The 19,406-nt window shown below is 31.2% G+C and overlaps 1 protein-coding gene across 2 annotated transcripts in view; it reads left to right on the forward strand.

Moving 5' to 3' along the window:
• Nucleotides 1-19,406, forward strand: part of LOC127730110 (centrosomal protein of 70 kDa-like) — a 39,685-nt gene that overhangs the window by 14,034 nt on the left and 6,245 nt on the right. For both annotated transcript variants that reach the window (XM_052238235.1, XM_052238236.1), the window contains exons 9-18: nt 171-258; nt 1,116-1,204; nt 2,645-2,722; nt 3,474-3,585; nt 4,657-4,755; nt 8,454-8,615; nt 9,354-9,494; nt 9,939-10,110; nt 13,137-13,251; nt 14,440-14,519. In XM_052238235.1, coding sequence (XP_052094195.1) covers nt 171-258; nt 1,116-1,204; nt 2,645-2,722; nt 3,474-3,585; nt 4,657-4,755; nt 8,454-8,615; nt 9,354-9,494; nt 9,939-10,110; nt 13,137-13,251; nt 14,440-14,519 — 1,136 coding nt within the window. The remainder of the gene's footprint in view (nt 1-170; nt 259-1,115; nt 1,205-2,644; nt 2,723-3,473; nt 3,586-4,656; nt 4,756-8,453; nt 8,616-9,353; nt 9,495-9,938; nt 10,111-13,136; nt 13,252-14,439; nt 14,520-19,406) is intronic.

Raw genomic sequence — 19,406 nt, forward strand, 5'->3', positions numbered from 1 at the left:
TGCACACATTTGTTTGCTGAAGTTAGACATTTTAAAAAACTATAAAATATAAGAGGTATACTAAAATGCAAAAGTGTAAATCCTCATGTAGAAAGCATAATTTAAAGTCGGTTTGAAACCAAGCTATTAAAAAAATACATTATTGAAATATATGTATCAACAATATTTAGGTCAGATGAGGTTACAGACAACAGAACCTATGAGGAGGACTCTGTACATGAAACAGGAGTATCATCCAATATGAAGTCTCTCATCAGGGTAAGGCTATTAATATTAAGAGAAATTTCCTTAGTTATATACTCAGCTGTTACTGATTTGTTCTGTATGATGAATAGGAGTCTTGAGGAATATTTGGATGAAGGGGGAACAAAGTTCCGTGGAGTATAATATTTTTGACCTGTCCCTCAGTCTTGTTCTTGTCATTGCAGCTCCTCTGAAACTACACTACAGAATTTCATGAAACTTTGTAGATAATATGGACATACTAATAAATAATATAGATGTGCATATTGACAGGAAATTTAGATTCAATTTTTTTTTATAGGAGTTATGCCCCTTTGAACTTAGAATGTCGGCCTAAATATACTACTGCAACAGTTTATCATCGCAACTACTCAACAGAATTTTATGAAACTTTGTAGATAATAAGGACATAATATGTAGATGTGCATATCCACAAGAAATTTTCATTAGTTGACTTTTGTAGGAGTTATGAGTCTTTGAACTTAGGAATCTGGTGAGATTGTGTTTGCCCAGTGACAATGTGGGGGCGTAGAGTATGTGAGCGTGCTCACAAAGGTTCTTTAATTTTTACAGTTTTTTCATGTTTCAGCCTTTTTTAGCTGATTCTACAGCAATTTATATTTTGCGATATTCCATCTTTGTTTGTTTGTTTGTGTATTCATATGAGAGATGATCTAAGTTTGACATATTCACGACTATTTATATTTTCGTTATTTTTCTACTTGCAAAGTTGCCAGAAAAAAAATTGCTAGAAAATAAAAGTTAGTTTACAATATATTTCAATTGTCAAAAGAGGAATAACTGTTTTAGTAATTGTGAACAAATATAAGTAGTAAATCAGCTTCATCATTGTCTGTCTTTTTACTTTTCAGTCTTATGAGAAACAGTTGTCCAAAGCAAATGACAAAGTAAAGAAATTGCAAGATGAAAAGGATTTAGTCAAATTAGAAATGGGATCTAGGTAAGTTAAGGTTTGTCAGGACATTTTTTAATGAGGTTTCTGAATTTCAAAAACTATTTATTATCTTATTATCATGTCTGCAATTAATATTGCTTAACTACAGGCATAAAACTATTTGGTACTTATCTCTGTAAAAAAGACTTTTTTTTCCTCTGGGCTTGCAGTCTTAAAAATTTGGAGTTCGATTTCAACCAATCGAAATACTGGATTTGGTGTTTCAGGCACAAATTTTCTACTTCAAGTACTAAGTTAAGTTTTATGACCATGGGCCCTGTATTCTTGACAAATGTATATCTCCTGAAGCAGTGGCAAAACATGCCATATAATAAATTTATTCTTCAGAAGTATACAGATTTAAGTGCTTCATATTTTGTCTATTGATACCATTGGCTATGAAGTTTTACATTGCATAAGGGAGTTATCCTTGGCCTCATATTTTGGTTCAGTGAAGTAAAAGTGGTATCCAGTCGTCATCATTAGGACTATTTCTAGGAATGTAGATTACTTATCAGATATGTTGGCCTTCATACAAAATTTGTTACAAGAAAAAAATATTTTAAGTTATTATACTAGTTGGTTGTAAAACGTACAATCTTTTAAATAGTTGTTGCTTAAAGATGTTAAAGTTTATTTCTCTTTCCTGTATTATTTTAAAATATTATACATTTATCTCCCGTGCCGGAGAGAGATATGAAGATTTGTTCACCCAAGAATATTCATATTTCACGAGGGCTCTGCCCGAGGGAAATATGATTTTTCGAGGGTGAGCAAATCTTCATATCTCCTGAGGCAAAGGGAAATGAATGTTTTGTTTACTATCAATACATTAAATATTATTCTGCATACATTTTTTTTCTTATCCGCTTGTTTTTGTAAATCAAACTAAACACGACATACCCATTGATAAATAGTAAGGAACAAAATTTAATTATAAGTCTTTTTGTTTTATCGTCTGAAATAAATTTGAACATGATAATGATTTTTGCTATCACTATTTTAAGAAGAATAAGAAGTTCAAAATGTTATGTACATTAACCGCGCGTAACGTCGCACGAAGTAATCCCGACATTTCAGAGGGGAATATGATCCTCAGAATGGAATATGAAGATTTGTTCAATGACACGTGGGATAGTCTCAACCAATCAAATATTGATTAAACTATCAATATGTTTAAACAGTGGAATAACATCGTTTGTCTGCTATACTTATTTTTCACTTTATGTTATATTCTTGATCAGTAACTTCATAAGGACTATCAGAAATACAATTAATCATTGTCCTCTACAAAAAGTAAAGCTGGTAATTATAAATCATGCTAAAGACCTACTGTATAAAAAATTTGAAAGATTTACTAATAAATTGATATAGGAGGTAATCATATAAAGAAAGATATGTAATTTGAAAAGCAATCCAATATCTCAGATTCTTTATAATTTGTAGACCCGAGATAACAGACTACAGAGTCATTCAACAAAGAGTGAAAAAATTAGAGAAACTATTAGCTGTACATAATATAAAGTAAGTGTAATACATGGAGAGAATCTGTGAACTAATGTCAAAAGTCTGAAACTTCAAATTTAAAAAACAAAGTTGAATATGTTTTATATACTTGAATGGCTAAGTTTTACTATATAACAAGTGTACGTGAACTTTCTTGTAAAAGAAAATGCTTTATATTATCAAAATCTTCATAAATGTACTGCTATTGAATTATTGTCTTCCCTGAAATTTTCCATATGCAGTAACCTTAATTACAAATCACTCGTTAGAACTTTGGCCACCACACATCGCAAGTGTGAGGGAAAAACCGTGATGAAAGAATGCAAAGGGAAACAACAACAAAAAATGATTTCATCAGCAGTTAAAATATCAATCTACTGTGGATTTAGTATTATTCATTTGAACATCAAATTTTAGAATTTATTTGTACTGGTAATGAATGAATTTAAGTTCTTAACAAAATGCAAATCTTTAGTTGTTTATGTAGGAACAAATGAACAAGTAATAAACTAAAGTATCCTTCCAAGAGAAAAAAATTCTCTGAATGTATTTAAAAGTTCTGATGCAAATTTTCTTAATTTGCCATGTTGTTGCAATTTTTAGCTAAAACATATTTTGAAAGTGCGGCCTGTGTTAATTTTATTCTTGCATGCATCAGTTATAATCATGTGCATTGCATGGTTGCCATGACTGCCATTATCACCAAGTTACTAATTAAGTATCAGAACAGAAAGGTGTCAAAGAAATTGAATTTTAAATCTTTTGACAGCATACCTGGAGAAAATGACAAGAAGGATCCATTCAGACAGAGGAAAAAGTATAGTACAAAGTTAGATGATTTAGAATACTTACCACTAGACTTATGTAGACAGTACCTTAGGGTAAGAGTTGCCTCTCTTTATAATCAGGGGCTCTTTTCACAAAAAACTAAGATTAAAATTGATCGTAAGTTGTACTGAAATGTGTTTGACTTACAAGTAATTTTACTCTTAAGATTTTTTGTGAAAAGAGTTGCTGAGTCGTAATTTGGCTAAGAATTACACTTACCTTGGCTATGGAATTAACAATAAGGACCCCTACTGTAGAAGGGAAATTCAAGGGAGATAAAAATGCAGCTTCATTGTGCAGAAAGAATATAAGACCACATCAGGTTGGAAGGTTTTACACCAATATGGTAAATCGTTTGACCTAAAAGTACTTGAATAGAAACATAGAAGTAAAAAAATTGTATAATTTTGTATCAATGATTGATGTATTAGTAACGTCATAAGTATGGAATGTAAGATACAATGATGCCCCACTACAGTATCCTATTATTTGGTTCCCGATTTCCAACAAAATTAAATCTAATCCCCTGTGTTTGAGTGAACCATGCTCTCAGCACATTAAGTAATTAACTATAAGTCTGAAGGTGATCTTTTTCTTAAGACAAACAAACGTACTATTAGAGGGACTATTTGGTTCCTTATACATGGGATATTACAAAAATGTTGATTTTTTAAAATCCTTTTAAAATTGTGTTACCTTGAAAGAATTTGAATACTATAAGAAAGACTTTATAATCTACCTTATTGATTTATAATATGATTGGTGTCTATCATGAATATGTTTGTAACATTTGCCACTTGACAGGAAGAAGACAACAGTAAATTATTACTGGAAATAAGTGAACTTATTTTTGCATTTTGATAAATATAGAAATGGTACCAGTACTTAAATTATAATTAGTTGATAAGAAGACTCTAAAATACATACTAATTTGAAAGAATGAGAAAGCTGGAACATTTTGTACTCATAGTAGAGACTGAATGTTTGAAACAATCACCATTAACTTATGAGTGAGTTTAAGGGGTGGGGTTAAACGACAGAAAGTGTGCCTTATTATCTAATCAACTGATAATCAAAAGTTATTTCTATTTGGAAATTAGGATTTTTATATACTTCCGTTGTAGGATGTTGCTACTGAATTAGACACGGATGATCTTGAGAATGTTACACCTCGGGTACAGAAATTTAATGAAAGACTAGAGACTGCATTACAGTTTGAGCAGGTAAGTTAAGGCCTAGTTTGTGGTACCATTATATAATATAGATATATTTAAACATTCAATCTGTACAACTTTTCAGGAAGTCCTCTCATTCAACAGGTCAATATAAAATGGATGCTAAGCTTAAAAATATTTTTTTTATAAGCAGATTGTCATGAAAGAAATTGTAAAGTTGAAGGTAATTTCATGTCTTAATTCATTGACAAAAATTTGGAAATTTCTTAAACAGGAGATATCTAAATGAGTACGAAGGTCTTTCAAAGTTTTATATTAAGAGTATTGTGTTAACATGAATCAATGTGTCAGTTATATTATAAAATTCGCAAAAATTAACAATCAAATTCAAGTCATTAGTCCATACATGTAAATTGTGTTTAATACTACAGTAAAACCTGTATAAACTGGCCAGCAATGGGACTATGAAAACAGGTCATTTTGGACTGGGTACGTTTATTCAGGTTTCAGATTGACAAGAAATTGAAGCTTATGACATCAGATCTCATCCAGTAATGCAGTCTCATTTGTTTTTTCATTTGTTTATTGCTCTGTTTAACCATTCACAAAAAATGACTCTGTTATCCACCCGTATTTAATGGATTACCAAATGATGGGCAAATGATTAACATTTACAGTATGTTTTTAAAACATCTGGGTTTCTTTGCCCTTCCAATCATTACAGTTAAAACTTTTTCCCTGTGCCACTGCATGCAAGCAAGACTGTAATTCTTTCCTTAGCTAATTTACCACTTTTGCAAGCTTCACCTTTTTGACCAAGTATTTTGTCTGGTAACGCCTTAAAGAATAACCCTGTTTCATCAGCATTAAACACATTTTCAGGTGTAAAGTCCTTGACATAAGTTTTGAGTTTTGATTGAAAATCATCACTTTGAAGAGTTTAAAAAATCCAATTGGAATATTTGACTGCCAGCTCTCCCACAATTTGATGCCTTGAAATCAGTTAAATCCATGTTTTCTGCCTTTTCTTAAACTTTTTCTTGGATAAAAGGTTCTCTGAGCTGAATATTTTTTGCTCTGGCTTACTTGAACCACTGAAACACATTTAGCTTTCATATTTACTTCCAGTATCATGTCCTTTTCTTGCAGATGTTGTATTGTCCTCGTAAATTGTCTTATATTCACCATTTCTCTTTAAAATGTCAGACAGTTGTTTTTCCAATCCCAATCAGTAATGCAAGATCTTTCTGTGTTGGTTTAGGTATTTTCACAGATTCCTGGATTTGATTGTACTTTTTATTTTCAATGTAAGTTCTTTGCAAAGACCTTTTCCGCAACAGTGTATTCAGATTATCATAATCCTTTTTTCTCCTTCTTGGTGTACATAGAGTCTTCATTTCTTGTTTGGTCAACTTATTTTAATAATATTTGTATTTTTCCAAAGGATTTAAAAGGAAAATAATGGGACTTCAATTTGCAACTGGAATGAACAGGAAAGCTGTTAATTAAGGGTTCTGTTTACCCTGCCCCAGTTTTAACTGTATATAGAAAAATTAGGTACATGTAAAACAAAAAAGGAAAAAATTGGAAATTGGACTGGGAGTTTTAAAAAACATATATTTGACAGTGAAATTAAGTAAGATTGATTCAGAAGTCTAGACTACCAACAATGGGGAATACAGACCCTTGTATAGATTTGTTGTAAGGCAGTTTATAGATGATTATGAAGCTAAATGCCTTTCTTTTGAATTATTGAATTTAATGTTAATGGTAACGCTCCACAATTAGTTCAAAATATTATGAACCAAAGAATCATATATCAATTACATGATAATTTAGTCTTAAAAGATTGATTTCATACCTAGAAAAGTTTGAAGACCAATAACCTGTTCAGGGGATAATTACAGAAGGTGGTGGGAAGATAAGTTTAATAAAAAAAAAACTTTCCAGGGTATATTTTCCCAATAAAGTCTTGAGAGAGTTTGAATGTGATGATGATTTAATGACCTTTAAAACAAATGTTTACCTGTTGATTGTTTTGATTAGGTGATAATGTATATCAATTTATATTACCCTAGGACTGTCATTAGTAATGATGATAATTTCTGGCATGTATAATACATTTTAAATAATTTCAGTTAGCACAATAGTTCAAGGTTATTAATGGCAACAGTTTCCTAGAAATTTACCAATAAAAGTGTTACTTAGCTTCATAATTCTGTAAATTCAGAAATTATTGTGTGCATTTATTATTGCGATTTTTGAATAATTGACAAAAATGCGAGATTGCGATTTTCAGGAAAAGCTGCATGCAGATGTATGTATCAGATATCAGAATATGAGTTCTTATTATAGCGATGCTTATATAGTCGCATTATTCGCATTAATTAAAACCTCGCAATAATTTCTGAATTTACAGTACTTGTATAAATTCCAAATGCAGGCAGGCTTAGAAATTATCTCAATTGCCTTCCTGACTTTTGACCTCATTTTCATGGTTTATTCGTCAATGAGGTTACATAAGTTTCTATAACCAATAGGTTAAATAATTTTGTTAGGTGAATATATCTGTCTGACAGGGTCCATCTGACCTTGACCACTGACCTCATTTACATGGATTATTGATAATGTTAAGTATATTCAATACTTGTAATAAGACCTTCATCTTAAAAGACTTTCAACATAAAATCAATCATTATTAGTAAAGCAGGTGTGACATTTCAACATGTGCACTGTTGTGATAAATTAGTGAAGATTTCTCAAATAATTTTTCAGTATATCATTTTTAGCTCACCGTTCCTTCTCACATTGTCTTTACACATGTCATAATGGGGTCACATTAAAACAGTTATCACCTCGAGTAAAGTTAACATCTTTATAATCACTCTTGATGGCCACTAATATCTAAATCAAGGTGATTACATTTAAATATTTTCTCTTGATCGTTAATGGCAATTTGATGTAACACAAAAGTTGAACATTTTGAACATTGTTTGGATCTTGGTGAAATGGATAGTGTCGTGACAATTTTTGTAGTCTCTGGAGAATTCTGAAAGTCCAGATCTAAGCAGCTTTAAACCATAGTTGAATGATCTTTTGTCAGCCAATGCATCTGTTGAGTGACTAAGGTCCATGCTAAATTAGCACATACTTACAACTTCTCGTCCAATCAAATTCCTTAAATTGCCTTCTAATTTTCATAGTACATACTTTTTCCTTGTACTAAGTAACTCTGCATGAATGACCAAAAGGGTAAAATTTCATTGTATCGTAATCAAGATATTAATACTTAAATTGCCACTGGCAACCCCCTGGCTCTTAATTTGATAGTACATACCTTTTCATAGACTAACTGATACATAAAGTGACTTTGACCTTATTTCAACTAATGAATGGCTTTGATTAAGTTTTGGCTTAGGTCCACACCTAATCAACTACAAATCATGGAGGAATTATCTTTTGTGAAATTGTCAGTTGATGCACAATAGTATGTGATGAAGGACATAATGTATTAAGGTGACCTTGACCTATTTCACTCATGAATGTCTTTAGTTAAGTTTTGTGTTAAAATATGTTTGGGTATTAGCCCTTGCATGAGATGGCTTGCCTTCACATCTTTATCATAGTTTTTAGGATCCTTTTTCATCATTGTTTAGGTACCAGAAAAAATAGTGAAAATCAACCCACCTTGACATTGATACCTCTAACAGCTATTTAATACTAATTGTACAATTTCAACTCTAAAGTTCTGTAGGAATGTAACAGAAATGGTAAATGATGATGACATAAATACAAGTAAAGGAAGATCTAAAAGTCCTTCAAGGAAGAAAAATACTCTAAGTTCTAAAAGTTTACAGTTAGCCATGGCCACCATACAGAGCTGGAAAGATGATCAAGATTCATTACAGGTATTTAACATGGATCACTTAACTATTCTTTGTATTCAACATGGTTAATAATAGATCACTTTAATATTCTTTAACAAGTCAAGCATTACTGTTAATTACTGTTAATTCAGAAATTATTGTGTGCATTTATTATTGCGTTTTTTGAAAAATGGACAAAAATGCTAGATTTATTGCGATTTTAGGACAATCTGCATACAGATATTTATATAGCAGATATCAGAATGCGAGTTCTTAATACTGCGATAATCACCAAGTCCCATTATGCATGTTAATAAAAACCTCGCAATAATTCCTGAATTTACAGTATTTTAAAATTGAGTTAAAATACTACAACTGTAAGGAGTGGCTTGTATAAAATTTCAGCTTTGCTACAATTATTTTATATTTTTACTAATAAATTAAGTAGAAGGGAAATTTTCCCAGTTGTTTACACCACTAAACAGTTTATTAACATCAAAGACATAAATGTTGTAACTGAAGGTGCACTCATACCAGATCAAAGTGTTATCACATCTCTTTTAGTCTTATGGCTCACCATTTCTCCCTGTTATCCTCAATTACAGAAGCCATATCATCCTGTGATTGGTAAGTAGTGTTTGCCCTTTCAAAATTTTGTGATTATTTTTAATAGGAAATGATATACTTCTTGAATTCATGATTAATGAATAAGCTTTATAATAAAAAATAACATGTCTGAAAAAAGATGAGACTTGGCTCATTTTAATTTTATTAATTCAGGAATTAGCAATATCAGTGAACAAACTTGGAGACAGAGTAGCACCCTGGTTAAAGATCAGAATGAGTGCTGAACCATCGGTTTCAAAAATCATCACAGCACTAGACAAACTTGTTTATGATGATGGTATCTCAAGAGATAAGGTATGTTATTCATGACATTAAGTATCCTTTTAAAAAAGACATTTCAGGGATGTTTAAATTCAAAGAGAAAGTGATTGTAGGCTGTTAACTCTCATTGCCAAAAAATTCTTTGCTAATTATAAACATGTCCAGTAAACTTAAAGTTAGCAACAAATTTTCTATCAAATATTAACATAAATTATACACAAAACTTGATGGTAATTGATGAATTATTCTCTGTTAAATAAATCATATAATAAAGTGAAATTTATTCTTTTACACAAAACTTATAAAGTTTAAATTTGTGGAAATTTCTGAACTTGAAGTCAAAGAATGAGAACTCTTCAATGTGAAATGTAAACTATTGTTTTTACACTCAATTGTAAAATCTGTTCCAGTTTCTATTTAAGCATTTATGAGTTGAGTGAAAACAAATGTGAATAGATTTTCTAATGTATATTTCAGGATGGAAAAGAACATCCATCTCGTACAGTCCTTGAGAGTATTGTTAAGCATTTCCAGACTCTATTTGATGTTCCATCAGTGTCTGGGGTTTACCCTCGTATGAATGATATCTACAGCAAATTAGGAGAAGTCCACAATGTATTAAATACTCTCAGAAACCTTTTAGGTTTAGGTAAATAATTTTTTTAATTCACATGAAGAAAATTAAGATTTATAGTATATTTTTAGTTTGACAAAGAAAGAATTGTTTTTTTCATCCTCATCCATGTGTTGATAGCAAATATATTACCATCACTTATTTGTTCACCTCTTTCCATATAGTCTGTTAACAGAGGTTTTGAATTTATTCAATATTGCAAATTTATTTTGTTTTTTTTTTCAGTATGGAATTTATTTGGCCACATCATAGTTTACATTCTAATGACCTTCAAGATTTAGTTTTTACGACCTTCAAGATTTTGGTTTACTTGAGGGCATAATATGAAATCAAATTTGGTGAAACCACCTGAATTAAATTGTTTCGCCTTAGAAATTTTCATTTCAACAAGTGATATTTTGCATTAAGAATGGTCCTGAATATGCATGAAATAAATGCAACAGGACTTTAAGCAAGCAACCATCAATCTTTAATATCTATTGCTGAAATTGAACTGACCAGTTGGAAGGTAATGGTGATTAGGTTTTTTATGATAAAGAACAACGATTGATCACTCAATAGTATATACATTTTTTTATACGACCGCAAAAAAATTTTGAGGTCGTATATTGGTATGACGTTGGCGTCGTCGTCGTCGTCCGGCGTCGTCGTCCGAATACACAATGGTTTTCGCACTCTAACTTTAGTTTAAGTGAATGGATCTCTATGAAATTTTACCATAAGGTTCAATACCACAATAGGAAGGTGGGGATTGATTTTGGGGGTTATGGTACCAACAGTTAAGGAATTAGGGGCCAAAAAGGGGCCGAAAATAAGCATTTTTTTTAACTTCCAGACATAACTTGTGTGTTAGCATATGGATCTCTTTGACATTGTACCACAAGATTCCATATCACAAAGGGTCAATGCTGGGATTGATTTTGGGGTTAATTGCCTCAAAATTTTAGGAATAAGGGGCCAAAAGGGGGCAAAAAACAAGCATTTTTCTAGTTTCATGACAATAACTTGTGTGTAAGTGTATGGATCTTTCTGAAATTTTACTACAAGGTTCCATTTCACAAAGGGAAAGCTGGAATTGAGTGTTGTGGTAATTGCCCAAAATGTTTAGTAATAAGGGGCCTAAAAAGGGGTTTAAAATAAGCATTTTTTAGTTTCTAGACAATAACTTGTGTTCAAGTGTATGGATCTCTCTAAAATTGTATTACAAGGTACCATACCACAAAGGCAAGGCTGTTATTGAGCTTGGTTTAGGGGGAAAGGGGGGTGGGGGTGATGAATCATAAGGGGGGCGGGGGTCAAAAAAGGGGTAATTGTTTTTTTTCCTTTTTTTTTGTTTAAAATTTACATTTTAAGTTAGTTATTTTTTATCACGAAGAGAAAGTAGGAATTGAGTTTTGGGGTTAATTGCTCAAACATTTATGAATAAGGGGCCAAATATTGGTCAAAAATAAGGATTTTTTTAGTTTGCAACAAAAACTTGTGTTCAAGTGTATGGATCTCTGTGAAATTGTATTGCAATGTACCATACCACAAATTGAAGGTTGTGATTGAGGTGGGGGATGATGAATCAAAAGGGGGTTGAAAAAATGTGTGGGAGTTAGGATTTTTTTTTTTCCTTTTTTTTTCTTTAAAATTTTCCATTTAAAGATGGTTGTTTCAGATTTATATATGAAAGAAAATAATAATGATACGGTTATATATCATGAGGAATTGAAATTTAAAATTATTTATATTGGAAATTTAAGTTACATTGGAAAGTAATAATTGGCTTTGGGGGGGGTGGGGGTGGGGGTGGTTATGGCTCTAATGTTTAAGGAATAAGGGAAAAAAAGGTTAAAAAACAAGGGTTTCCATTTTAATAGACAAATAATTGAGTAAAGAACATTATTTAAAAGCAGTGTAAGGTTGGTAATTCAAACTCATTTAAATATCTCATCTACACTGCTTTTAAATTATGTAAATTGGAAATTTGCCAATAACTTTATTGTTAATAAATGCATTGGAAATTTGCCAACAATTTTAGTGTAATAAACTTCATTCGAAATTTGCCAATATAAAATTTTGCTGATGAAGGTTTTTTGTTTACCTTTAGCCTTGACTATGAAGTCATTTTCTATTTTTATAGCCTTATGATGTAGTTGAATTATTTAATACTTTTATGATGTGTTTAAATGGGGTTTTATCATGTTTATGGTTGCAAATTTATTGTTTTAGTATAATAAACTCCATTTAAAATTTGCCAATAAAAAAAATTTTTGTTTATTTTTAGCTATGATTATGATGTCATTTTCTATTTTACTTTTATGGTTGCAAAGAAATTTTTATTTTTAGATATTACTGTTAAATGATGCTGATTAAGGTTTTTGCTATGTTTAGCCATGACTATGATGTCATTTTCTATTTTAATATCTGTTATGATGTAATTTCCATTTTTAGATATTACTGTTAGATGATGCTGATTAAGGGTTTTTTGCTATGTTTAGCCATGACTATGATGTCATTTTCTATTTTAATATCTGTTATGATGTATTTAAATGGGCTTTTATGGTTACAAAGGAATTTTATTTTTAGATATTACTTTACATGTTGCTGATTAAGGATTTTTGTTTATTTTTAGCCATGACTATGATGTCACTTTCTATTTTAATACCTTTATGATGTATTTAAATGGGCTCCCATGTATTTAGATTTTTGATTATTTATACATGTTACCAAATTGGTCCACATTGAACAAAAACGGTCCAAATTTCAACTTTATTACATTACATCAAACATTGAATTCTACATATTCTTTGATATATTGAAATTAACAAACAATTTAGTTTATGGATATTCCACCATAATAGGTAAATTAAATTTTTTCCAGTTCTTACACCACATTCATCCTGTGTCAGAAACCTATGCTGTGTCAAATATTTAATGACAATCCAAAGTCATAGCTGTATCAAGCTTGAATTTTGTGTCCATACTTGCCCCAACTGTTCAGGGTTCGACCTCTGCGGTCGTATCAAGCTGCGCCCCAGCGAAGCATTTTATTTCAGATGCAGATTGCAAATCTTCAGACATTGTAGACACAGTAGGGCGTCTATGTAGCCAACATAATAATACAACAAGTAAACAGCTTAAAGCTCTGTTACAGACAGAGGATTTAGAGGGGTAAGTGACAGGTTTGGCATTATGTCCCATAACGCTAGTTAAGAAAGTCATTAAGTCAGTTTAATGTAAAAAAACTAGATAAAGAAATGTTTAAGAGCATCAACCAAAAAGGGGCCAATCCAAATAAGTAATATATTTCTTTTGTACAAATATTTTTAGTTTGATGTTTTTTAGTAGTTGTCTTTCAAATACAAACTTGAGTAAAAGTATTCTAAGCTAAAATGGTTCTATTTAAAACTTTGATATAAAGCAAAGTATAGTTTTTTTTTCCCTCAGAAACAATGAATTGGCTGATTTAACTATTTTGAGGCAGCAATAGCTTAAATAGAACCATTTTAGCTATTGCTGCCTCAAAATAGTTAAATCAACCAATTCATTGTTTCTGAGGGAAAAAAAAACTATACTTTGCTTTATATCAAAGTTTTAATATTATACATGTAATGAATCATTAATAATTGTAAGGTACAGATCATGTTTGTTTAGATGCATCATAGCTTTTATGGTTGACAAGTTATATCTCTAAATAATGGCTTACAAATTCAATCTAGAGCTTCTTCACTAATTGTTTAGTATTGATTATTTTACCTGAAATTGTTGTTACTAGGGTTTGGATGGGGATTAACCATTTTTGTATTCTTTAATATTTTAGTCGATTTACTCTATTCTTTTTATGTTATGCCCATTGTTCATTTTCTTTATATTGTAGTTTCTCATTATTCTTTATTCTTTTTGGGAATTTTTTAGCCCTTTTTTCTCTAATCTGAATTTTTTGGGGGGCCATTTTTTCTAACCTTGGTTCATTATTCTCTTTTCTGTAAACCCCATTCACACCCTCTATTTTGACTTTGAGGATATTGACTCCTACTTCCAAGTACATGTTTTTAGATGTTTATAATGATTTAAGGCAAATTTTATTCTTTGGCATACCAAGTCTTTCATCTTTGAATAAGTGTTCTTTTATTATTGATTTTTTTTACTTTGTAAAATTCTTAGGTGATATAGCTAGCAATTTCAGGTTTTGACCAAATTTTAAATCAATCAATGAAATAACAAGAGTTGCTACCTTTGTTTTTCAACCCCAAATACAGGCACTGTATTCATTTCCCCAATTTCAAAAGAGTTATGTTTGTCATCCATGAGAAACAAAATAATTAAAAATTTTACTTTTTTTTCATATCTATATTTTAGTGTAATAAGAAGACTGGAAGAGCATAATTCATTTTTCCCAGCTTTCCAAGAAGTTATGAGAAAAATGTTTGATATTTTAGGTAAGTTGCATACTGATGTTTTTGAAGATCACCTGTAGCATTTCTAGATTTGTTAACTCTGCACTGACAAAGTTTGGTTATCACGAACAGTCATTCTGTTTGTTAACTAAGGCTGTTTGATGAAATATATATCATGTTAACTAAGGTTGTTTGATGAAATATATATCAGGTTTTTTTTCAATGGGTAGTACCATATAACATGTAATGTTTTTTTTTATATATATATTTAGGGAAAGGGGGAGGGGGGTTCATGACATTTGACAGTCAGTTTTCAGATAGCAAAAATTAAATAAAAATGTATATATAATGTTTAACCATCCTTACTTAAGATTTTTAAAGATTTATACCTGTTGTTAGTTGTAAAAATTGAAAGTTTTATTATTCATCCAGTGTATAAAGAATTATTCAATAGTTGGTTTGGACATTTGGACAACTAATGACAAATTACTGTTTTTGCAGTAAATTGTTATTTATTTTTCCATTGTCCTTGGCCACATTTTCATGGTTCAGCCACTGCTTTAAAAAAATATATAGTTATTTCGGTCGGTTAAGTTTATGTCTTATTAAAAGGATAACTATATTTGGTATAAGAGATCCTTGCAAAGTCTATATGTCTGTCAGACAGGGTTCACCTGACATGACCTCGACTCGGATGAAGTCAATTTCTCAGATGTTATAAGCAGTAGGTCAACTATATTTGGTGTATGGAATGATTGCTAGGTATACATCTCTGTCTGACATGTTTCATCTGACCTTGACCTTACCTTCATGGTGCATTTGTCAATGTTAAGTTTTTGTGGTTGGCCTGTTATTCAGATACTGTCTATATTTTTATATATAGAATGATTGTAAGGTGAACATATCTGTCTGGCAGTTCATCTGATCTTGACCTCATTTTCACAGTTCATTGGTTGTTATGCTTTTCTGGTTTGTCTGTTTCTCAGATCCTATAAAAAGCAATAGGTGTATGGAATGATTGCAAGGTGTACATGTCTGTCATTTGACCTAGGTCTCATTTTATGTATCTTTGGTCTATGTGAAGTTTTTGTGGTTAAGTCTGTTTTAAGATATGCAATAAGCAAAAGGTCCATCTGGCATGGTTCATCTGACCTTTACCTCATGTTCATGGTATATTTTCAGCTAAGATTTCTGGTTACACTGTATATTGTATCATGGGAGACTTATCAATTTTATATTTTTTTATTAATTTGGCTCTTTCAGACGTTATTAATATTTATGTTACAATCTGTCAGTGTTCAGATATATCTTCAATGTAAAAGAAGTACTGTAAAATTCAGAAATTAATGCGTGCATTTTAATATTATTGTGATTTTGGAAGAATTAACAAAAGTGCAAAATTAATTATTGCGATTTCAGGAAAAACTGAATACATTATATGTCTCAGATATCAGATTGCGAGTTCTTATTACTGCGATACTCACCCAGTCGCATTATTCGCATTAATAAAAACCTTGCAATAATTTCTGAATTTACAGTAGTTTTTTTTAGGGTGAATATCACTTTTTGTATCTAGTGTGTTTATGCATTGTATTTAGGATTATTATGAAGAGGTTCAAGTATACTCAGATTGGGTGATAACCCTGTATTAGGAAATTCAGCTTTTTAAGAAGATATGAAACTAGTGTTTGATCAAAATAAAAAAGGGGGGTGGGGTCTAAAAAAAGAAAAGATTAAAGCCCATGTTCATATACCTAGGATAAGCATGGATCCTCATCAGTTGTTATGTCTTATGTTATATCTTAATGGGTTTCTTTTGTCACTTAGAGAATTTAGTGTTGATGCCAGTTTTTTTATAGTGTCTGTTAAACAGACTGTTTAATTTAATCACATAATTTGCAATCATTCAAACTCAAGTTATGTAAAGATAAACAACCAAGCTTTTGATGAGATTGTGTAATGAATAATCAGTAATTTATTACCAAGAATAAGCCTGATGTTATTGAATGATTGCAAACTGATATATAATTCATATAAATGACATGAATTGATTTTATATTTGATGAGATGACATTCTTAATTAGAGACACACAATCCAGTTCAATCCGGTATAGAAAGTGTTAAAGAGCTATTGATTGCTTTAGTGTTCCTCTATGATATAATATTACCAATTCTTTTATTCCTAAGGAAAATAACAGACATGACATATTTCTTACTCATTCCAAAGCTATTAGACAGTAAAAACCTGACAATATTCAACAGGTTTATGTCTACTGTAAATTAAATGAAAAATCATTAGTCAACAAGTGCAGATCCAGAAATTTGTAAAAAGGGGGAGGGGTCACCCGTCATGACAATGTTTAGTGTAAAAAGTCTTAACCATATGTGTAGCTCCATCAGGGGAGGACAGGGCCTCTACCACCCACCTAGATCCGCCTCTGGTCAACACAACCACGACCAATCTAATTATTTTATTTTAAGGCTGTTTAATTCTATTTGGGGACAATGGTAAAAAAATTACAATATGGTTTTGTCTTTTTAATCATCATGTTTTATTAAGTTCGTTGAATCATAAGTGAATTTCATGTTAATACAGCTGTTTTATTAAGTTCGTTGAATCATTAGTGAATTTCATGTTAATACAGCTGTTTTATTAAGTTCGTTGAATCATAAGTGAATTTCATGTTAATACAGCTGTTTAAAAAATCTATAACTGAATATTTCATGGTATATTGTTTTTATTAGTTTATAGTATACATTTATATGAATGTTTGTCTGGAAACTATCAAGGGTGTTGAATTTGTTTAAAGAGAGGTCACAGATGTGTGTTACACGTCAATGAAACAGAAACACATCACCACAAAAAAAAAAATCCAAAAGGCATGTAGAGGTCAAGGTATAGTCTTCAACAATACATAAGTATCTATAAACTATTTCAAACTCTATTTTGTATATTTAGAGTCTTAGATAAGTTGTTATTAAATTTGACAGAGTCTGTCAAGATCTGCCATCAACACTTAATTCCCTATAGAACAAAAAAAGTATTGAAATGTAACCTAAAAAAAAATTGTTTCTTTTTTATCAATTTGAATCTTGATTGTTAAAAATAAATTAAACCATTGCCGTGATGTGACGTCTGCCTATTCATTTACTGTGGATTCTTTTTCTAGAATCAACGCTTCCTAAATCTGTGGCTGAAATGGACTCACCAAATTATATTCAATTTTTTCCTTTGTGTACCAAATTTCATTAGTTTGAATTGGCTAATTTACTGATTTCTGTTCACTAATGGAATTAATATAGAAACTTACCTTTAACTTTTGTAATTTTTATATGCCTTCACTGGGAATCGAACCCCTCCTTGAAATCTGTTATGTGTGACTGACATCAACACATCAACGAAACCTCTTGGCTACCAATGGGTTGCAATTTATATGTTTATTTTATATGTATAAATGAACATATGATACATATCAGTACAACAGACACACAGGGCTTGTACCTTCAAATATATATAATAGGCAATCTTATAGTATAAGTTTGTAGCCGCAAGGTTAAGATCAATGAGTTATAGAGTCAAGTCAGAAGTAGAGACTTGTTGGTTTAGGTTTGAATCCTTGTGTTTCTTTGTTGTTCCTATTCTTAAGGTTTTCTGTTTTTCTTATTTTGTATGTTATTGTGGATATTTTTGTAATGATATCAGGTTTTCTCGTTTATTTTTGTATTATTATTGGCTGTTTCAGGTATTTGAAAAGTAAATGATTACATTCAATTTGTCCAAAGGAAATGTGAACTTTTGCCATCACTTGGCATCCATCGTCGTCCGTTGTCATCTTCGTCCATCGTCATTGTCCGTCCCTTGTAAACTTGTAAACTATTTCAACCATCTTCTCCTCTGAAACTACTGAACCAATTCCAACCAAACTTAAGCTGAATGATCCTTAGGGTATCTAGAATAAAGTTTGTGTTTTATTTTCTGTTTCGTCAAAAAACATGGCCGCCATGGCTAAAAATAAAACATAGGGGTAAAATGAAGTTTTTGGCTTATATCTCAAAAACTTAAGCATTTAGAGCAAATCTGACATTGGGTAAAAATGTTCATTAGGTCAAGTTCTATCAGTCCAGAAATTTTCAGATGAATCTTACAACCCATTGGTGGGTTGCTGCCACTAAATTGGTAATTTTAAGGAAATTTTGCAGTTTTTATATGACCGCAAAAAATTTTTGCGGTTGTATATTGGTATGACGTTGGCGGCGTCGATGTCGTCGTCGTCTGGCGTCGTCCGGCGTCGTCCGAAGACACATTGGTTTTCGCACTCTAACTTTAGTTAAAGTGAATGGATCTCTATGAAATTTTACCATAAGGTTCAATACCACAAAAGGAAGGTTGGGATTGATTTTGGGGGTTATGGTACCAACAGTTAAGGAATTAGGGGCCAAAAAGGGGACAAAAATAAGCATTTTTGTAACTTACAGACATAACTTGTGTGTTAGTGTATGGATCTCTCTGACATTGTACCACAAGGTTCCATATCACACAGGGAATGCTGGGATTAATTTTGGGGGTAATTGCCTCAAAATATTAGGAATTAGGGGCCAAAAAAGGGGCAAAAAACAAGCATTTTTTTAGTTTCATGACAATAACTTGTGTGTAAGTGTATGGATCTTTCTGAAATTGTACTACAAGGTTCCATATCACAAAGGGAAAGCTGGAATTGAGTTTGGGGGTAATTGCCTAAAACGTTTAGGAATAAGGGGCCAAAAAGGGGCCAAAAATAAGCATTTTTCTAGTTTCCAGACAATAACTTGTGTTCAAGTGTATGGATCTCTCTGAAATTGTACCACAAGGTTTCATATCACACAGGGAATGCTGGGATTGATTTTGGGGGTAATTGCCTCAAAATATTAGGAATTGGGGGCCCAAAAAGG

Source organism: Mytilus californianus, unplaced genomic scaffold, assembly GCF_021869535.1.
Source record: "Mytilus californianus isolate M0D057914Y unplaced genomic scaffold, xbMytCali1.0.p SCAF_2, whole genome shotgun sequence".
In the NCBI taxonomy this organism is placed as follows: Eukaryota; Metazoa; Mollusca; class Bivalvia; order Mytilida; family Mytilidae; genus Mytilus; species Mytilus californianus.